The sequence below is a fragment of the Musa acuminata genome, chromosome BXJ1-3 (assembly GCF_036884655.1).
Source record: "Musa acuminata AAA Group cultivar baxijiao chromosome BXJ1-3, Cavendish_Baxijiao_AAA, whole genome shotgun sequence".
Taxonomy (NCBI): domain Eukaryota; kingdom Viridiplantae; phylum Streptophyta; class Magnoliopsida; order Zingiberales; family Musaceae; genus Musa; species Musa acuminata.
The window spans coordinates 34,503,968-34,526,725 of NC_088329.1; the positions used below are offsets into that span (position 1 = coordinate 34,503,968).

At 40.9% G+C, this 22,758-nt stretch overlaps 1 protein-coding gene across 4 annotated transcripts in view; it reads left to right on the forward strand.

Moving 5' to 3' along the window:
• The window catches only part of LOC135625417 (probable ubiquitin-like-specific protease 2B), a 29,748-nt gene extending 7,445 nt beyond the window's left edge, over nt 1-22,303 (forward strand). The window contains exons 5-17 of one of the 4 annotated variants that reach the window (XR_010492050.1): nt 1,555-1,755; nt 1,883-1,958; nt 4,566-4,674; nt 6,477-6,542; nt 8,039-8,185; nt 9,669-9,869; nt 9,943-9,998; nt 10,080-10,170; nt 17,702-17,792; nt 18,622-18,741; nt 20,236-20,661; nt 20,820-21,796; nt 21,877-22,303. Coding sequence is in view for 3 of the 4 variants with exons in the window: in XM_065130207.1 (XP_064986279.1) it covers nt 1,555-1,755; nt 1,883-1,958; nt 4,566-4,674; nt 6,477-6,542; nt 8,039-8,185; nt 9,669-9,869; nt 9,943-9,998; nt 10,080-10,170; nt 17,702-17,792; nt 18,622-18,741; nt 20,236-20,661; nt 20,820-21,650 (2,415 nt within the window). In the remaining variant the exon portion in view is untranslated. Of the gene's footprint in view, nt 1-1,554; nt 1,756-1,882; nt 1,959-4,565; nt 4,675-6,476; nt 6,543-8,038; nt 8,186-9,668; nt 9,870-9,942; nt 9,999-10,079; nt 10,171-17,701; nt 17,793-18,621; nt 18,742-20,235; nt 20,662-20,819; nt 21,839-21,876 lie in introns of those variants that run through there. The other 3 variants (XM_065130207.1, XM_065130226.1, XM_065130216.1) reach the window with 3 other exon arrangements.
• The last annotated feature ends 455 nt before the right edge of the window (nt 22,304-22,758 follow it).

Genomic DNA, 22,758 nt, shown 5'->3' on the forward strand with positions numbered 1-22,758 from the left:
GAGGTACTGCCTTACTCCCATTTGCCAGCAGTACTCTTCTTCTCAACCTCCTCCTCAGCTTCTGCTGCATCCTTCTCCTCCTGTAATGATTCCTCCTCCCCTCCTCTTCTTCTTTGGTGCCTCCACTCTTCAGCTTCTACGTTACTGCCTCCCTCATACCGACAAAATCTGAAACAACTTGGCCACGGAACAACATGAGTCTGGTACCCAAAACTGAAAATCGTGGTTATATATGCTGTTCATAATGCCAATGCAAGCTCGAATAGGTCACACTGAGACTTTGGTATTAGACCTTTTCACTAAAGTTTGAAATATCGGGTCTTAGGATACTTTGTCTATGCTAGATTACCATATAAACATTTAAGAATTTATACATACTGTTTTCTGTTAGTAGATAAATTCATGCATGAATGTATATGCAATGCATGCCTTATTTATTGTAAAATAATAATGATGCATTTCAAATGTCAATACTACTGCTGCAGGATTCAAATACACAAAAACACTGTACTCTTAGAGGTTATTGAAATTCCATGATTGTTATGTATTGGTTGAATTTAGCATGAATGAATTGGCTTTTGTTAATTTGGTTGTTTTGGCTTCCACATAGGAAGCCTGAGGCACCTCTAGTCTGTAGGATAGATCTGTCACCAGGGTTTACTAGGTCTTTTTGACAACCATGGTCAGGACCTCTTTAACTTAAAGATAGCACTTGCTGATTTGCTATTGTACCATTCCACTTTTGGTGATTGCAATGTGGGAGAAAGTGAAGCAACATTTTTCTTCATGTGCATCATGAAATCTTCATATTGCCATGTGCCAACCCATGCAGAAAGCTGATACAATCTTCATGAGTTGGTAGCCAACCAATCTAATAACTTGGCAACATTCTCAAACATGTGGCTTAAAATTGGTTAGCCCAAGTGTAGTGACCCAACCCATCCATGTCTATGGTTGTGGATGGTTTGGGGGCATCAGATAGAGTGTAATATGACAACATAGACAATTGGTCATACATGTGATGTAGATTGATCTATGAGATACAACCTAACCTAATGCAGTTAATTCATGCTAGCTAATCTAGATTGACTTGGCAATGATGAACTTGAGCTTAGAATGTACTGAAAGCAATGCTAAGCAATATAATGACAGAAGGAAACAGAACTGTTACAAAAAATTGTGAGCTTCGAAAGAGTCAATATATGAATTCAAAAGCTCCAAAACTAGTACTTCATTGTTTTAAGTAAATATGTAATCTCATCTAGGTCCCAATAAAATTCTGCAACTCTTCCACTTATAATTCCCTGTCACTGTAGAATTCAATGGTTGTGTACAATATGTCGGCAATTAAGGTTCAACTCTGGAATGTTTTAATCAGATTTTGATGTTGGTTTTTCTTGGATCCTGTAAGCTGTCAGCAGTGCATAAGTATATTTTTATGAACAAAATACTTGGAACTTCAACACAATAGTTTAATCCTGCAAGTTCAAGTGTTATTTTTTGCTCATATTAAAAGCAATTTACCTGATTTGCTATCTTCTATTTTGTGATTAGCAGTTTAACAATCAGATGTCAGTCATGATCTACCCTGACTATGTCATACATGGGAACACTTTGTATGGAGATTCTCAGCTTGTCTTCTCTTCAGATTGCATTAAGATTGAGTGTTCAGATGCAAGTGGAAGTGATGAAAAGTTTGCTTCTGAATGGGCTGTTTCTGATATAGTTCATATTGATTGTCGGTGGAGTGGAACTGTGAGTTTTCTTAGCCATGGAAGATCTTTTTTTTTTGTATTACATTGTAGTGTTACAGCTTTGTTGTTATTGTTGTGTTATGTATTACATTGTTGTCCATAGCATCAGTTGTGTCTCCTTATTCCAGGTAACTACTGCATTGGTTAAACTTTGCCTTAGAGCAAATGATGTGACTAAAAGTGAGAAACATCATAATGTTTCTGGTACGTTCATTAATGTTTTTTTACAATTTACTTTGACTTTGTCTCTTACATACTTCTTCTATCAATTTTGTCTCTTTCTTATATTCAGTTAATGGGAGATTGGCAGTTGAACTCCTTGATGCATTATTTTTTTTTCTGTGATTTGTATAATCTAGTCGCCACTAGATTTTGTGTTAGCCGTGTACTCTTTTGGATTAGATTGGGTTGTTAGGTTGATTTTTTAGTACTGATATTTATGTCAGGTGGAAAATGTTTACAAAATGACATATATCTGTGGTCTGTTTACATATATTTGTTGATTTTTTTGTTTCAATAAACAATTTATAAAGCTTCCAATTGTGAGCTTGGCTGTCTCTGCCCGGTTCTATATTGACATAAAGTGTGTGCTCTTTTCTCTATAGAACTTGGTTAGGAATGGAGGTGCCAAAAGCTTTTATGTAGTTATAAGCAAGGATTGTCATATTGCGTACCAGACTTGTTCTAGTCCTTGGCCGAATCTGTACGTATCGGTTGGTATCGGTGTTTCAAAGACGAACATGAATGCAAAGAGGAAGGCGCTGTGGTGGAAGAGGAGGAAGGAGGAAGAAAAAGGAGAAGGGAAGAAGCGGAGATGATGGAGGGAGTGGAGAAAGAAAAAAGAAGAGGAGGTGGTGGTGAAGGAAGACAGAAGAAGAGGAAGAGGAAGGAGAGGAGGCGGTGGAGGAAGACCAGAAGAGGCATATTCGGTAGACATTCGTGATATATCCTGCATGCATGAGACACAATTAGGGCAAAGGTGATGTGCAGCAACAGTGTTCGGTGTGGTCGTGCGTGCACGTGCAAGATGTGATTAGGGCAAAGGCATAGACAAATTCTTTCTTTTCTATATGGGCGGACCAGACTGCCTGAAACGGGAACAGTCCATGTAATGATTCACAGACGGATGAGTATGTATCACCCGTTTTGTTTCGGTCCTGGTGAAAGATCGTCCTTGGTTATAAGCATAACTGCTCAATATTATAAGTCCATTATTTGGATATTCGGTCCTTTGTTTGCTGAATCCTTGGATCCTAGAATTTGTGATTAAGATGGATTTGACTCGAAGATTCACACTTACACGCAGGTCTTGGGATGTCCTATGTAACTTGGAAGGGTTCATGAAACTTATCTAATGCGCACTGCCTAGGAAAGAAATAAGTGACAGTAATGCACTCGTCCATAGATAATGGTAATTCATTCGGCTTCCTGCAATTCCAGTGACAGTGATGCCCATGTTGATAGGACTAGCATATGGATTGAAGTCATTTGTACTCTGTTGATCTGTTCACTACAATGGATGTACCATACTTGTGAAATGATGTATCAGAATTGCGGGATACATCTGTGCATGACTTAGACATTGCGTAAGTGTAAACATTGTGGTGCTGCATGCCAGATCAATGCACATGACATGGTATTATGGGGATGTCTAGTGCTGTTGGACTGTGCTGGTGTCATGGCATAAAAGTGTTCATGCCAGCTGAACTGGTGTGTACTGCAGTCGATACTTTGATTCTTACCATGATCAAATATGGAGTCTCTTCATTTTTAATTTTGAGAGAATCGGAGATTTTAAAGGATGACGACTATTACCTCATCTTCAATTTTAGGGCCATTCTAGGTTATTGGGATGCAAACGTATGGTGCTTCAGTTCAAAATATACAGAAAGGAATTGGTCAGGCTATTATCAAGGACAATGTTCTTGGTATACATATGAAATTTACAACAACAAAAAATTAGTATAATTTTCTTTAGTTCAAAAATCTAATTGAACAATTGAAGGAAGTTTCTTTTTCATGGATGTGATCACTTCAAAGTTCACAACTCTTAATTTCTAACATGCATGGTACTTAAGACTTGGGTTTTTAATTTCGAATGATGCGGGCGGTACGTACCAGTCCGCTACAAACTGGTACGCGGACCCCTCGATTGGGGTTGTTTCCGTCCCGTTACCACGCGAAATCGGTCGGTGACAGTCGATTCAACCATCGCCGCCCGTTATTGGACGGTATTAGCCGAGGGAGAAGGAAGAAGAGGGAGAAGAAGAGTGAGAAGAAAAGGGAGAACCTGGAGATCCAGCACCGCTCTCCCTCGACGATCCCGATCCGTCGTCGCCCTCCTTCACAGGACGCCGCAGATGAGATGTCACCTCCTCCTCGTTTGAGGTGATGAGGTCTCGTCATCGTCGGCAACTTCTCCTCTTCCGCGCAGGGAGAAGAAGCCTTAGCGATGTCGTCGAGGCTTCGTGGGGAGAAGAAACGAGGCGACATCGCGAGAAGAAAACAAGGTTTCTTCTCCCCACACGGGGAGAAGAAACGAGGCGTCAGAGCATACCGCTCAGTATAGCTCAGCTCGGTACTGTACGAAATTGCGAACCTTGCTTAAGACAATTTGAAATTTGTACGTCTGGTTTAGATAATACAGTTTGCATTTTCCGTTATCTTTCCTTCAAATTTTTGTCACTGTAGGATCTCTTTTGTGATGAGCACAGAAGCACATTCTGCAACTCTTACACTAGTGTGATATTCTCCACTCTCCCTTGATGAATTTGCTCAGGATGATATTTCAATTATTTATTTTGCTTCTAGATGTTTTGAAGGTAATTTTTTCTGTGAACGACATGCGTTGGTTGGAGAAGGAACACAAGATTAGAAATCTGGCAGCAAGATATAGAGATATATGGAATGCAAATTCTGGGTATGCTCTTTAAGCTCATAAGTTATGCAATTATACAACTAAGCTATTGTATGATTTCACAGTTGCTTTAAGAATATCATTGTTAATTAATTTATTTTTCACTGGTTGGGAATAGTACCCTGAGCCACTACTAGCGTAGACAAATGTTACTCTGTGGCATTGTTATCTCACTGGAGATATGTGTATTATAATGCTCACAAGAAATTTTATGGAGACACAATTACTGGCAGCCCTTCTATCAAACTTGTATATGAGCTAAAGAATATTTGATTCTTGGAATACATGTTAATATGCTATCAATTTGTTAGACTCTTCTTTGATTTGTGCTTTAGTTGTTGCCATAGTTTAATAAGTTTTTATTATGGGTAGGTATTGTCTCCACTATGGATGCCACATCACATGTGATTGTCAGTTTCTTAGATGGAGAAATTGACCAAGTAGTGATGTTAGATGTAGATCTTTCTGAGGGTCATTGTGTCAGCCTAGTTGTAAATTTTTAATTAAGTTGTCCTTAAAGATCAACTTCTCAGCCTTTGTAGAAGTAACATTTTCTATGTTACTTCTGTCAATAATTAATTTAAGAATCAAGATTCAGCGCATTGCTACATCATAAATGCTTTTGTTCTCTAAACATAAATGCTTCAGGAAAGGATTAGTTGACATTGTTTTGGGGTTTCTGTAGGGTTTAGTTTAGCTTAGAGTTTAACATTTCTAAATTCCCATTCATACAATTCAAATATCTGAAGCTATTTGTTTCCTCAATGGAGAAAAGCTCTCACTTTGGTTATGTATTAGTCCTTTAACTACTTATCAAGGTTCTCAGAGAATATGTTATGATTTATGAATTTGTGCGTTGGCTAACATTGGTATTTTTTGGCTAATTGCAGTAATAGTAAGTGACATAATTATGTTGTGAATTTATGATTTTTTACATGTGATTTGTGATCTTTGGTTGTCATAACCATTTGTGATTGGTGATATATGAGTCTAATACTTTTTGTTACATATACACATGTAAGATACCAATGATAATCCCCAAATCCTACATTGTCAAGAGTGTCATGGTATAGTTTCACCCTTATATGTGCATATATGAAATAGTCATTTATTACATCATCATGAACTTCTGACCCTTGGACCTCACCCCTTTTCAAGATTATTATCATGTCCTGTTACAGGATCTCGAGAAATTGCTTATCTATTCTCACTGATTTTCTATACTTCCTAGTTCTTCACTGTTCTTTTATTATCCTTTTGCATTGTGGAGCATTATTGCACCATTTTTGTTGCAGGATATCTCATTTTCTCTTGAACCTAATTTTTGTTCTCAGCTTATTTGGTGGTCATGCTTTAGGCCAACACTACCATTGTGGTTGTTTTTCTCTTTAGTCTGATTGTAGTTGCTGCTGATTATAGTGGGCCTGGTGATGTCCAAAACACTTCAACCACAAGTTTTACATATAAGATATATATATATTTGTTGTAGAAGATAATTCCCAACTTTGCCAAATATCTTCCATTGTATGTTCCTGTGGCTTCAATTGTTACTTTTGGTCTTTAGTGTTGGTAGTTAACCCAAGGTGGGATTTATTCACTAAATGCATTAGTGCATTTTGTTCCTAGAGTTAAAAGTTCACATGGTTAAATCTTGTTATAGACCATTGTATTGTACCCCTTAACCAAATATTTTTTACTACTATTTGGTCTCTGAACATTTATTTTTCATGTTCATGCTATCTGTTTCTGCTTGCCTCAAATTCTCAATGCCTTTTTGTTGAAAACATTTTTTTCTTTGATTTCAGAGATATGGTGTGGGAAGATGACTCACTGGATCCTAGTGCATTATTTTCAAGGGACTACTTCACAGAGTGAGTTCTAGTTATATTGGTATTTGTTGTCTTCTTTGATTTGGGTGCCCTATTTGTTATCTTTGTGTAGAAGCAGAATCTGGAAATAAACCCAGAAATCTCAGCAACCTACATGCTCATGTTGAATCCTTAATCTTGTTTGTCATTACTTCTATACATTGTTGTATTAGATACTGTTATCATAACAAATTGAATGATTTTTCGCTTTGGTGCATTTATCTCTGTGTCTCTGATTAAACATGTAATATAAGTATGAAGTCATGGCTTCTCTTCATAGATTTATGCATATACATTCTTTTCATGTGCTCAATAGATAATAGATGAACAAGATTTAGCATTCTAATGTTTCTCATATGGTTGCCATTTTATTGTTAATGCAACTAAAGGCAACATTCTCTGAAGCATTCTGAATGTCCATAAAATTTAATAAAAACCAGAAGAAGCTCTCTCAGAAGTGAAGAACAGAACTTATGCGTATGCTTGACAGTTAGGGTCAGTGATTGAAAAAGGCGCTCGGGCGCTCGCCTAGGCGCTCGGGCGAGGCGAGGCGAGGCCCAAGTGCCTCGCTAATCTCCCAGGCGGCGCGCTTCAAACAGGCGCCGCCTGGGCGCTCGCCCGAGCCCAGGCGCTGGGTGCTTCGGGCGAGCGCCTGGGTAAACCAAGGCGACCGAACCAGGATTTTAGGTCTGGTTCGGTTATTAGTTGGTTCGATCGAACCAACTAAACCGATATAACCCTTACCCAACCCTCACCCGCTGCCGCTCCCGATACCGATCCTGATCTCGCTGCTCGCCGCTGTCGCTGCTCGCAAACGCTGCCGTTGTCGCCACTCGCCGCTGTCGCTGCTCACAAACGCTGCCTCTATCGCCGCTCGCGCCTCCTGCTGCTCGTCGCTCCTGCTCCCGTTGCCGTTGCTCGCCGCTGTCGCTGCTTGTGCCTCCCGCGAGCCCTCCCGCTGCTCGCGCCTCCCGCTGCTCGTCGCTCCTGCTCCCGTTGCCGCTGCTCGCCGCTATCGTTGCTCGCGCCTCTCGCTGCTTGCGCCTCCCGCTGCTCGCGCCTCCCGCAAGCCCTCCCGTTGCTCGCAGCTCCCGCTGCCGCTGTCGCCGCTCGCCGCTGCTTCCTCGTTTCTCCGTCAACAGGTTTATACTGTTAATGTGATTATATTTATTAATTATATTATATATTTTTATATTTTTATTTAAAATTTTAAATAATTATATTTATTAATTATATTTTATATTTTTATATTTTAGCGTCTCGCTTCGCTCGGGCGAGCGCCTAGCGCCTCGGGCGTTTTTGGACCTTGGCGCCTAGCGCTTTTTAAATCACTGGTTAGAGTGATCTTAGTGTGATGCTATAACTACTACTTTTCATCCTGGTGTCTACTAGATCTTCGGAGTGGTACCTTTTTGTCAACAACAGCATATTATTTTGTGGATTAAGGACGATTTTAGTCTCACTCATTATACTTCCATTGTGACATCTGATTTGTGCAGTCTGCTTTGCTTCAGAATTGCAGATTCCGTTGTAGATGTTGTGTACCCTAAAGGCGATCCTGATGCTGTTTCTATAAGTAAAAGAGATGTTGATCTATTACAACCTGAGACATTCATCAATGACAACATTATCGACTTCTATATCAAGTAAGTTCAACTGAATACTTCTGCTGATTCACTTGATAGACCCTTTTGCTATTCATGCACAGAATTCTACTCAGGAAATGCTCTTTATTGTCAAGTAACATGTAACTTAGAGGGGTATATCTGTTCTGTACAGATGACTTCTTGCAGTTAATCAATTTAATATATATGAGTTGTTCTGATGCATAACATTGTGGATTAGGACAGATTTATGTGTAAATATTATGTCCATGTAAGCAACTTACTCACGCAAATATCTTCCATTAGTGTGATGCTATTATGTGGATGATTGTAGAGAAACATCTACCTGGATTTGTAGTCAGCATCACCATTTCATTGCTTATCTTTAGCACCTCTCCTTGTTGTAACTTTGGTGCCTTGATTATAATTCAGGTTTTCAATTTTGCTCCTAGCTTTTCTTTTAATTTGCTTTTCAGATGCTTTTATTTCTTTAATCTTTGAACAATAAAAAATGGTGGTTTGCATTATTGGCCAATTCTATTACAAGATAGCTGATCATTAAATTGATTCAATTTCATTCAATAACTCAGCCTTATAACCAGAAAATGGTCAAATAGGCCAGAATGTACAAACTTTACAGAAGTTGGCTGATTATTGGAAATCCTAGGTAGTTGACAGCATCATTAATAGAAAAAGACAGAAATGAGTAGAAATGAAGGGAAGAAGGGGAAAACCAAGGTGGAAATGGAGGCAAAAAAGAGAAAAATGATTACAACCATGACTGTAAAACAGAAGAGATGTTCCTACAATTATGATTACTGTATGCTGCAGCCATCATAGTTCGCTCATCTTCTACGTTTTGGGTAATATTCACACTCGAGGAAAGATATAACGAGAGAAAAGGGGACAAGGAAGTTTGAGGATGAAGATATGCCATAATAGAGAATTAAGGTGTCTTGAGATTTATGATTAATATCAAATTTCATATTCTTATTTTATTTTTTTAAATTTATCTTTGCATTACCTAATTTAGAACTAGGTAAGGTTGCATAGATTGATCCTCTCAGACTTCGCATTGGTGGGAGCCTCATATATTGTGTATGCTCTTTTTATCTTTGCATCACCTAACACTTCACTTTGGTGACCAGAGAAGTATTAGGACTGCAATGGCTGCATTGCTATCTTCAAGGTTAGAGATGCATAAATTTGAAGTCTTTTCTCTGTGTGTGTGTGTGTGTATATATATATATGTATATAACAGCCACCTATTACATTAATATAATTAAATGATATCATGTTTGGCCTAGTTCTTTCACTGTTTCACATATGTTATTCATCATTCTGTTGTTCTTGTAGAATTTCTATATTGATGGTTGGATAAGAATGAATGTTTTCAGATCAGTGAATCTTTTATTAGTGTTGTTTATTTGTGTATTATCTTTAAGTCAATGCATATCTTTTTGATATATATTTTGCTTATACTGTCTATGTGGAATTTGAACATTTGTTGTTTACTGCATTTTAGGTACTTGAAGAACAAGATTCAACCTGATCAGAAGCATAGGTTTCATTTCTTTAACAGCTTTTTCTTCCGTAAGCTAGCAGATCTTGACAAGGACCGGGGTTGTGTCTCAGAAGGCAGAGCAGCTTTCCTGCGTGTCCGTAAATGGACTCGGAAAGTAAATATATTTGAGAAGGACTACATATTCATACCTGTAAACTTCAAGTAAGAAATTTTTGCAATTTGTGTTTAGAAGGCAAACCGTTGCATCTTGATCTAAATTTTACTTGAATGGCAGCCTGCACTGGAGTTTGCTCATTATTTGTCATCCAGGAGAAGTAGCAAACTTGGAAGGCAAGAATTTCTGTTTTGAAGTTTCATACTCCAGTCCAGTCATATGCACAACTTTACTCGTGCTTTATTTTGTTATTGCAGATAATGAAATTGATTCTGACAAAGTGCCTTGTATATTACACATGGATTCTATCAAGGGCAGTCATAGTGGTCTTAAGAATATTATCCAAAGGTAAGCACATACACATTTAAGGCCCAACATAGTTTATCAGTTTATTAACATCTGTAATTGTTTATGGTAACATAAATGTGTTTGTGGCAAGCACTATTTATGGTCATTAGACATCATACTTGGATCTTTACCTGAAGGTGGGATTTGATATTGTCAATTAAGCAAAATAATAAGCTCAGGTAATGAAATGATCAACTTTGTGTGCCTGGAAGATACTTGTTACCTCTATTATGAATGATTGTGAGAAATAACTGGCAGATGACCAGTTTATACGTGAACAATTGTGAGCACATGCATTCATACATGATCCACACTTCAAATTGAGGGATGCACATGCCATGCGACCACCAGGTATTAGCATGTGTTCATGCCTTGGAAAGCAAGTCTTGATATTGGTTTGTCATTCCCCACAAATCTTTGTGATGTGTACCTTAAATTACCTGATCCACGAAGATTAATTTGTTTGTTATGAGCAGATTGATTCAAATAATAACTAAACGAATTTTGATATTTATGATGATACATTTTTTTAGTTATACATAATGGTTAGCTGTGAAGATATCAGATTACTCTTGTTGGGATGTCTCGTTAGGTTAGGCATGTTGCATAATGTGGGAGGACATGTGCTTCTTCCTTTTTAATATTTATTTCTTGGAGCTCTTTTTCTTTCACCGAAAAGATGTGTCCAAGGAGGAAAAGTTGAAACCAAGGGTCATAGGTGAAGCTACTGAGAGATAGCATTGATATAGATCGTGGTAGGGACCATCTCAGGCTTCTCAAACCACTCCTTTTTTCATCTATTGTCATTGTTATTCTTGTTGTGTTTTTCTTGCACATTTTGATATTTTCTTTGAATGATTTTTTTATTATCTAGCCAACTTTTGCCTTGTTTCCATCATTCCATTTATCCCTTATAGTTCATTTGAAGCTTTTTTCTTTTCTCCTATAATGAGACTTTAGTGCATGTTTACTGGTGTTAAATGACCTGTTTTTGCTTTTCATGAAAAAAAAAGATTTTCAATTATTGTTGCTATTGGAGAATCTCTCTCATCATGTTCAATAGTACTCTATGGACAGTGTTGGGAGCCTAAATCAATTGTCAGAGGATCCAATGAGAACAGCTGAACTTTTGAAACTTGTCATCATCTTGATGATCTTCATGTGCTCGAAAGATATTGTTAGCTGTATTGGATCGTTTGTGGGAAATGACCAATTTAACATGAACGATTGCGAGCACATGACCTTGGAAAGAAAACCTTGATGTTGGTTTTTCATCCCCCATCAGTCCAAGTAGTCCTTGTAATGTGTAATTTAAATTATGTAATTTGCAAGGCTTAGTTTCGGCTTAATCTTTTTGTCTTTCATGTGTAATAAGAATACCTTATTTTTGGTTGTGTTTTTCATTACAAACTTCTACACAGTGTCTGCCATACTGAATCGTACCGCCCGGTACGAGCGGTACGTACCGGTCCGACAGGCCAACGGTACGTGGACCGCCCGGTACTGGTCCGCACTGTAGCAGTGCTACAGTGCTCACACACCTGGGTGTACCGCTCTGACACGGACTTAGCTGGTTTTGCCTAAGTCGTGCGGCACCCTTGCGCGTCCGTCCGCAAAGGTCAGCCTCCCCGAAGCCTCCCATTGTCCCTTAGGACCAACAAAAGAGAGAACGGGTTAAAGAGAACGCCTCAAACGGGATCCACAAGCAAACATGTCCGAAAAACACTTCATAGACAAAGCAAATTACAAACAGACTTTACAAGCTCTGAACAGTGGCACAACAAAGGGTAAAATGGTCCATTACAGATCGAAAAGCTCTCGCACGTGTCCACATGACACAACCTTTATTTACAAGCCTAAAGAGGCCACCAACCCAACTAAAATGGGACTTATAAGCCTTCGGCTGCCCCTTTACATTCTGTACAAGGCATGAACATGCCAAACGACACGGACATACATAAGCATTACATCAAACACCTTGTTTAGAAGTTTGTCCGTGACATTCTCCCCCACTTATCCCTTCGACGTCCTCGTCGAAGCCTTTGTGAACACTGCAACTCTTCGCCTTTGCTGAGTCTTCAATCTTCTACTCCAGCTGCAATGCGCCTCCTGGTTCCCAGCTGCTCTCCGCTGTTGTTTCTGAGTAGTCGAACCTTTGATCCGCCATGCTGCTTCAACTCGCCAATGACTCTGACTCTGGTGTGGGGTTGGCTGAGTTGTATTGATCCTCGTTGATTCCTGCGGATCCACCAAATGAAGGAAAAGACCATTCTTACTGCGCCAGTTTCTCAAAATTTCCACATGCTGCTTGAACTGGGTGGATGCTTGTTGGAGCTTTAACGAGCATCGCCTCACAAACTTCTGAAGTTTTGGGTCCTTCCTCCACAAAATCTGCTCATTGACTCTTCTTTCAGTTAGTTGTCACATCCAAGTAGGTTCGCATCACTTCCGCTTTCGATTGGCATTTCGTTGGGAAATGAAGCGGACAATCTACTCTCAGTAGCACTGATCACCGTTGGTGAGGATTTGACAACTATTGTCTTCCATTATCTTCGAAGGGTCTTTGAACTTGTGCAGAGCTCCTCTGCTGGATAGATAAGAGAACTGGGGTACTCGGTTTCGCCCATTCTCTTAAGAGTTGAGAAGGCAAAGGTTACTTGACTTCGCCCGCCTCCTCGAGGTTGTACTTCATGCATCGAGCTGGTTACTGGCCTTCGCTTGCTCTTTGCTCACACTTCTGAAGCACTTGAAGTGTTTGCACTCCTTGCGTTGAGTTAGCTACTGTGATTCACCTTCTCAATGCCATTGAACTTCTGGAATGCAGGAAGTTTTCACCCCAACTTGGAGTAATTCTCTGATAGATGAGGTCGCCTCTGGGATTGTACCGTCTTCTCCATCAACCCTGCCGCCTACTCCACTGAGTAGCAAAGGTACAACACCACGTATTGCCTGCTTCGTTCCTTGGTCGTGCACTCTTGCATGACCCGAAGTCCTTCACTTACGGCTATCTTGATGAGAAACTTGTTGACACCGGTCTTACGAAGTTTCTTGGCCTCTGCCCTTCAGCCTTGTCTCGGTACTTGGAGATTGCCTCTGCATGCTCCACCTCCTCGGCCCCTTTCACGACCAAGCGCTCTCCCTCCGTGAGAGCAAGGGATCAATGACCTTCACGGAAGTCCCGCCTCTGCGGTACCATGGCGCTGTCATGCCCATGGCACTACTATCCGTCGCCTCGCATCTCCATCCCTTTTCTTCACAATCAGTAGATATGCCTCCGTGACACACCTCCGAGTCCACCTCCATTCTAACTGATTGCTTGATTTTAGGTAGCTAAGTCCCTCTGGACTCGTCGTCGCTTCCTCGCCCCTTTCGACCTCCTGCTTCAACACCTCTGTGTTCTCCAAGCAGTCTGTTTGGTCGATGGAAAGACAGACTGCAACTCCCATGCATGGCCTCTGCCATCACGTTGTAGGGTTTGCACCGATTCTGTTCTCCTTAGCTTCCTTGGTAGCAACGTTCGCTTACTCGGCCTTGTCCTCTGACTTGCCGGGCTCCCTTAAGCGAATATGAGCTCTGGAGCAGTCCAACTCTCCAGCTGCTTCGATCATACCTCTGCATGATCAAGTCCCTCCCATGGAACTCACTGGTACTTGCATTCGAACTTTTCCCTTAGTAGAACACAGCCCCCATATGCTGATGACCAAGGTTTTTGTCCGATGCAAAATTCGATGCACGCACGGAAGACCCGCCTCTGCGGTACCATGGCCTTCACTCCTTGAATCCATAGCCCTTCTTGCCGTCGTGTTGTTCACCGAAGTGGAGCTCCCAGTAGCTCCCGATCATACCTCCATATGATCTAGTCCCTCCCGGGACTAGATCGTGTGTGTCGCATTGCCACGAACTGTTCCACCACGATCCGCTGCACCATGTCGCCTCCTGGTGACATCTCCATTGCATTCTGATCCTTGTGGAATAAACTCGAATTGTGAACCCTCCATGTGTGGCCTCTGCCAATACATCGCAGGGTCTCCTCCACCTTCGATTTTGTTCGCTCCTTTGGCAATCGACCTTCATCCACCCACTCTTGGGTCACACCTAGATGAAGCACCGCTCTAGGACAGTCCGTCACCTAGTAGCACCCGAAGTCCACCGACTTCACTGTAATTTGTGCACCATTGTCTGGATCCTGGGCCTCTGCCCCAACCAGCACAATCTCCGCTGCGCACCGCTTCCCTCATGGCAACTTGAATGACAACACTATGGCATATTCTTCAAGAGTACCCGCCTCTGCGTCCTCTTGCCCCGTGCTAAGGCCTTCTGAACTCAACTTCGCCTCCGCAAATTGAGTCGCCTTAGTTCCTCCATCAAATGCTCCTCCGAGATAAGGTGCATGTGCCCCGAAGCTCCCTTCGTCTTTGGCACCATGCTAGATGAGTCCGCTCTGTCAGAATAAAGGACCCATGGAACAACATGATTCTACTCCTGCCTCTACAAGAGTTCATGTCCTTGACCTCTGTCTAGGGAAAGCGCTGTGCCTCTGCTCCATGTTCCAACTTCTATGCTGGCTCCCTTCATGCGGCTTGGGTACTTCGCCAAGTTACACCCCAGTTGTTCCGCTTCTCGTTTTTGCATTGAGTCGATGGTGGCCCTCGCGCCCACCATTCCACGAGTCAGCCCTCCCTTGAGTCCGATCTCCAGATCGACTCCAAGTGTGCCTTCATTTAAGTTGCTTTAGGTTGCTCCCCCACTTGATCTCGCAATGCATCCACCAATGCATTCTCTCGAGCGAGATCATGCGACAACTCCTCGCTGCTTGCTCGGTCCATTGAGCTTCGTGGAGTTGTTGTTTGTGATGTACTCCTCCTCAACATGTGAAGTCCGTCTCACATGATTCTCCCTCTGGAGTGCCGAGACTTATCCCTCCTGGATAACTGTCCCATTGGAGCAACATCTCTCTTCATTTCGGAGACCACCATCCCCTTGGACTACTCTGATCTGCTGAACAAACTGTGCATTGTTCTGCCTCTTGCAAACGCACTTGCTAGATTGCGCCTCCACGTCAATACAGCCACCGCTGCACCCCTCCAGGCCTAGCAACATGCTGAACTCGTTGCACACTTCAGCCTCCTCCGGACGTATCCTTCGCATGCCGAAGAGAAAGTTTCAATGCTCCATGGCGCCGAGTCTCGGTCGCCTTGGGATGGCCACGAACAATCCATCGTCCGCATACAAGCCCATGCATGAGTACCGAATTCTTCGAGTTAGCAATTCCCCTCACCTCTGTGAGCTTTGCACAACTCTTTCGGTCGCTGAGCAACTCATTCCACTTTGCATGGTCTCGTCCTTTTGCCAAGCGCCTCGCTTGCCTTGAGCACCATCAAGTAAAGTTGTCAACGTTGAGCCGTAGCTCAAACTCAGCCATCCCAACCTTTGTGCGCTCCAGATTCTTCCAAGCTTGCCTGTTCTCGTGGTGCCTCTTGCGCGAAGGGTTGGCCATTCCTCTGAATGCCAATCTCAGATGCCCGCTCCTCTGAGCGACTCTTTTCCCTACATCTCCATACCCGTTTTCCCTCAAACGGTCGCGCATGTGTTGACTGCCCTCAACGCAGCCCCGTTAGGTCCCCCACGTTTGCATGTCAAGTGTTTCTATGAGTGCTTGTCCCGCTCTGATACCATATGACACGGACTTAGCTGGTTTTGCCTAAGTCGTGCGGCACCCTTGCGCGTCCGTCCGCAAAGGTCAGCCTCCCCGAAGCCTCCCATTGTCCCTTAGGACCAACAAAAGAGAGAACGGGTTAAAGAGAACGCCTCAAACGGGATCCACAAGCAAACATGTCCGAAAAACACTTCATAGACAAAGCAAATTACAAACAGACTTTACAAGCTCTGAACAGTGGCACAACAAAGGGTAAAATGGTCCATTACAGACCGAAAAGCTCTCGCACGTGTCCACATGACACAACCTTTATTTACAAGCCTAAAGAGGCCACCAACCCAACTAAAATGGGACTTATAAGCCTTCGGCTGCCCCTTTACATTCTGTACAAGGCATGAACATGCCAAACGACACGGACATACATAAGCATTACATCAAACACCTTGTTTAGAAGTTTGTCCGTGACAGCTCGGTACACCGTACTGTACCGGTACCGAGCCCAGGTTGAAATACCGGTACGGTACGGTATTGCGAACCTTGCTTCTACATATTACAAATGTCGATACTTCGGATGTGTAATGTGCTGCAATTACCATTGAGATCAAGGTTTTCAAATTTGGGTATCGAACCCATGCCAGTCCTTGGCTAGATACAGGTCCGATCTATTATGGGGTTTTGATACATGGCACATTAGAATCTAGTACATAAAAGGGGGGAGGAATAAAAGGAGGTGGTGGAGGTAAAGGAGGAGATGCAATAGTGTAGGAGAGGATGTCATGACCTCAGATGGGATAATTGGGCTATTAACTTCATTGAGATTGAACCATTGGCTCAAAAAGCTTAAGTTGAAATTGATAGTAGTATACTCATCAGATCCTTATAAGTAAATCTTAGTTTTGCGTATTTTAGATGTGAGACTAATCAGGGTGTTACAAACTCCTCCGCTTAAGGGTTTGATGTTCTCGTCAAGGCCTAGCATAGCCCATATCAGGCCTTAACATGGTGCATGCGAGGCATAGCTCAGTGAAGGCTCCACACCTTGACGAATCCCTTTACTTCATTCATGGGGAATTCTTTCGTACTTGAGTTTCTATATCATACCTTAAAACTAGGTTTGCTCTGATACCAAATGTTGACCTGGCTTGATGGAATAACTGGTTTGTTAACTTCGTTAAGCTTGAACCACTAGTTCAAAAAGTTTAAGCTGAAGTTGATAATAGTACACCCATCAAAAAGTTTAAGCTGAAGTTGATAGTAGTACACCCATCAAATAAATTTTTGTCTTGCCTACTTCTGATATGAGACTAATCGGGGTGTTATAAGGAGGCATAGTGGAGGAGAGGAGAGAGTGCAATGGAGGAGGGCGAGGAGAGTATCGATTGCTAGGGCATGGTGGCGACAAACGTAAGTAGTGGTGGATGCAAGTGGCGGTAGATGTAGGCGCTAGGGAAGAGAGAGAACACATGAGAGAGATTAGGTATTAGGGTTTTTTATTTTTAGGATTATGAAAATAAAAAAATAGGTTGGGTTTATTGGCCAGTCCAGGCCTAGTTCTAGGCCTGAATGGGGCAATAAGCCTTGTTCACAAGCCTTACCACTCGGTTCACATGACCTATTGCCCGATATGCCATGCATACGAATCGCCTGAAGTTGGATGGTCTGCATATTGGTCGACGATCGATTGATCAACGGTTGGATCAGTAAATACCATACCGAGAGTCAGTCGAAATTGCTTTCCTTGGTTAAAATCCTCTGCATTATTTTTCTATTTTTGGCAATATGTGCTTAATTTATGGCTAGAATCTTTACTTGATGCACTCATTGGTTGTTTTGATTTGTGTCATTGCCTAATAGCTATCGTTTCGTGAATGACAGTTACATGTGGGAAGAATGGAAGGAGAGACACCCAGAAACAACTGAAGATGATTCTTTGAAATACTTAAATTTAAGATTTGTCTCGCTTGAGGTTAGTTTTTTTTCTCTAGATCCACTTCCTATGACAAGGAAAATGCTGTTGAAAAACTTGGACATACTCTTTATTTAATATGGTATACAGTTTCATAACTAATAACTTCTTGTTTATCCTTGGTAATAATGCATTCTCATAGCTATTACAAGAATTTTCTCTTCTCAAAGGCTAAAATGATCTTTGAGGAGGTTTAAATGGGAGAAATGAGTTCTTGCTCTTCTGCTGGATGTAATTAATCTATATTTTACCTGTGTTTTTTTTATTTCAGTCTTTTCCAAGAATTTTCACTTCTTAACTACCAACATTATTTTTGAGGAGGTTTATTATATTGGAGAAATGACCTAGCTCATCTGCTGGATGTACATTCTTAAGCTATAAAGACATCTGGATGCAAAACAATCCTTATTTTCTCTATTTTGTATTTTGTTTACTTGTTTTTCATATGTTAGAAATAAATAACAGCATGTATATAAGTATGATATGTCTACCATAATATAAATAGTATATATATGTATGATCATGTGCAATCAAAATGAGTTAATGACATAAGACAACTTCAAGAGAACTTTTTGATCTTAGACAACTCTCTCTCTCTCTCTCTCTCTCTCTCTCTCTCTCTCTCTCATATTAGTGAAAGATCACATAAGCAGTACCTACATGATTCAATAAAATCTAAGTTGATTATTCTGTGTTAATTGTCGTAAATCATTATGATACAACTATTGAATGATAGATCTTGATTTACATGCTTGTATTAACTGTTTTCTAAATTTTCTCTGGAAGATCAATTTTCATTTTTTTAATGTTTTCTTTTTTGGTGCTGTAGTTGCCACAACAGGAGAATTCATTTGATTGTGGTCTCTTTTTACTCCACTATGTTGAGTTGTTTCTGGAAGAGGCTCCTGTGAGTTTTGACCCATTCAAAGTCACCAAGTTCTCCAGCTTTGTGAGTTCTTTTCGTTCTTCTTCTAAATAATATATACCTTAAGCTTTGTTAATATATTCTAATGACAAGGCCAATGCAAAATATGTTGCTGTTGTAACTTCTCAAGATTTTTCTACATTTTTTCCGTTTGTAAGATGCATTCCTGTAGATATAGTTGCATATTAGTGTAATTACTCTAAAATATATATTTATACTCTTGTATTGTTAAGCTTTTATACATTGGTCGTCTTAGAAAATGTTTGTATTACTGAGTGTACAAGTTACTCGGTATATGAAAAAACTTTTGACAACATTGGTATTCTGGCAACTATGCCACCATGAATCCTTGAGTAAGTGTGATGGATGCTTGCCAGTCTTCAAATATGAATTTTAGATATAAAATATGCTTGCCATAACAAATATGGATGCTTGACTTCTTGATTTTATGGGACTTTGGATGAACAAATCATAAAATTTTTCTCTGAACAAGTTACATGGTGAGTTTCTAAACTATGAGGTCCGGTTCAAGTTGGTCCTCAGACCAATTATTATCATTGATGTCTTGATATTTCATCTTTGTTGCATTCAGGACCTGCCACCGTGTCCTGTTAAGCATCTCTTTTGGGAGGGAAAAAAGCACCACATTACAGTACCTGGCAAAGTGGAGGTTAAGTTACGAAGAAGGGAAAATAAAAAGAGAATAAGGCTGAAGAAAACAGATGACATAAATGGTAGACAGAAATAGAGTGGTTTTAAGGGGAGGGATATTATGCAAATGAAAGATATGGGAGAAGGTGAGGCAATAGGATGTGTTTTAGGAAGAAACGTGCAAGAAAAGGGAAGGGCTAAGATTGATTGTGATTTGGAAAACAGCATATTGAATGAGATGTAGACAAGCATTGGGATCGTGGAATTGTTAACAAATTCTTAGTTTGGTTAATGTTGATGGTTAGTGATATATTGTCCTGGGATGGTTTTATGGGCCATGTGTCACTTTTCAAGAAAGCATAATATATGCCTCCTTTCTTGTTTGAAAACCAGTAATTTCAGATGTTCCACTCACAAGACACTGACAATCAATGGCTTGACAGTTACCATAGTTGTCAGGGTTTGCATTTCTTGCCCGTCTCGACTTTTCACACGAAACACATTTGAGAAATTAATTCAATTGTTGAACATACTCTAAAATGAGTTCATCTGACCCTAATCTTGTCTGGCCGAGGGCCTGCAATCTCGCCAAATGAGGACTTTCTAGCACATATTGTAGGAACACAAGTCTGTACTGAATGAGTTTCAAACTTTCTATGCTTTTGTGGATTTATCGTGGTAAGAGTCGGAGCTTCCAATATTTCTTTGTTTTGACATGATGCCCCAAGATAATAACCTGCCTGATTGAAATGTCTCATTTTCATCTGAAGTGCCATATGGCATTAGGATTCTATGCTAGTTTTACAAGATTTAAATAAATAGAATGTATCTCTCTCCATCTCACTTGTCTGCCTCGGATATTTTCAGCTCAGTGCTGATTGGTTTCCACCTGCTGAGGCTTCTCTAAAGCGTTCTCTTATCTGGAAGCTGATATATGAACTTAACAACCCTACTCAGAAAATTAATACTAGCACATGCAGCAAAGTGCATCCTTCATCCTCAGGGTATCCTGAAATTAACGTTGAGCAAGAACATGTAGAACTTCTTTCTGCACACTGCAGCCCAGCCAAAGGATTAGTGGGTGATGCAGTATGTCCTGATGCTGGAGTTGGAAATGAATTTGGACATCTGGCATCATCTTCTGGTACCAAATGTGATGAACAAACAAGATTGATGATTCCAGAATTTCTTGAACCAGGAGAAAATACAATGTCTTCACCCAAGCATGGAGCTGATGTTCACCAGCATACTGCAACTTCATCAAACCTGTTATTTGTTTCATGCCCAATATTGGTATAGTTTTCTTCTTTGTCTACTTAATACTTTCACCAGATTTTTCTGAGGTCCTAAATGTACCTTGGAATTTGTTATTTCATTTTTTGAGCTGGCACATATAGTGCTTTGCATCTTTTTTATTTTTATCTTATTGTCATATTGTATTTGTCATTTAGGAGCATGCTGATGGAAGGGAACATTTATCTTCCTCTTGCCTGGGGAAAGAAGATTGTCAGCCACAGGATGGAAGCCCTAATGCCCAGTTTTGTATGAACTCTATGAATGTAACTAGTGCCAATGTAACACCCTGGAGCACTGCAGATGAAAAGGATGCAGATACAGATCTGGCATCTGAATGCATGAATTCCAACAGTATGAATATCGATCAAAGAGAGCAAGATGAAAAAATGAGGTTGGCTTCACCAGAGAATTTTGGTTATGTTCCAGAGAGCCCTACTTCGTCTCCTAGAGAAAAGCTGGATGGTTTTGTTAAAGATTCTCAAGAAAATGATGCATCTAAAGCAGAGGGCACAGATTGTGAAGGTTCTCTGAGAATTTGCACCGGGGAGACAGATTGTCAGATCATAGATGGTGGGGACATCGGCACACATGCTTATGGGGTCAGTGATGTTACAGATTGTATGGTAATGGATGGTAGGGGAACAGTGGATGGGCATGATGAGTGCATCGAACTTGGCACCCAAGAGAGTGGAGATGGTGAGGATTGCCAGGAAACTCGTTCTGAAGCCAGACAGGATGATAACCATCAGGAAACCCACAGCGTGGACATCAGTAGTGGCGATGGCAACTGCAAAGTGAATTTGCCTTCTTCATTTGAAGATATCATCGTTACTGACGATGTGAAGCCTTTGGACAAGGATGATGTTCAAGTGATAGGGCGAATACTAGTGCGGCAGCCACACAAGCGGCGTAAGGTCACGATCCCTGAAGGAACTAGAATGCGCACCCGGAGCTTCACCAGAGAAAGCCATAATAATGGTACATGACTCTCTCAATCAAATAGGTCATCATTGGTTTGTTTTGTAGCAACATGTAAATAATTTTGCAAGATATCAAAGACTGGAATTGGTGCTTTATAGAAGATGGAATTTCTGCAGTAACTTCCATCCAATATCCTTGGCTACGTTAAAAAGTATGTATCCTTAATCAAGTTTAACCAGTCACTTGTCATTCATTAGTGGAGTGCTTCTGTTCACTAACTCTTTAATGCAGATAGTCCCCGAGGATTTCTTCTATAGTTAATTGGGTTTTTATACATAAATACCAAATGACTTTCTGCGAATGGTTACAAGCGGATGTGTATACACACGACGTATATGTTGCACATGGAAGGGTTTCTTGACATTTCAGGGTTAAGGGTGATCTCTGATGTAATGGTAAATATTGCTCAGTTGTAGTTTGGATGTTGGATTCATGTCATGGTAATCTTGAAACAAGGCTGCAGACATTGTTCCTTCCGGATCCTGTATTGATGGGATTTCTGTGCCCATTGAGATGAGCCTTGATGAGTGCGTCGAACTTGGCACCCAAGAGAGTGGAGATGGTGCAGGACAGCGTTTGTTTTGTTTGATCATATGTTGGTGTGAGGTATTTTATATGTAGGTGCATCCGTCATCCATGATCATAAAATTATTTTCAATGGTATTCTGAGCATGCATCGATTGAATGCTATTAACATGGTTATGTTCGATCATGTCGATCCAAGGATGGACGATGATCATTTATGAATCAAGTCTTCTCCCTCTCCACTCAATTCCCAAGCATTTCACTTTTTGACAACCAAGTGACGATCACACAGCATTAGTCTTCCGTAACGGCGGTAAAAGGAAATCTACAACCCATTGCCTTGTCGGTGACAGATGGCACTCGAGAAGTCATACTTCCTACTCTTCTCGGAATCTTCATGAACATTAGCTACAATGTTCAAGGATGGTGGGCGAGCGAGTACACGTACCACATCATGTGAAACACGCTGCAGTTTCCTTCGCAAAGACTGCATTTACTGGTGCTAATTTTTGTTGTTTTCGAATGGGTAAATGATGAAGATGGTGTTCGATCGGTAAACCTTACTATCAAACCGATTAGTCAACATCA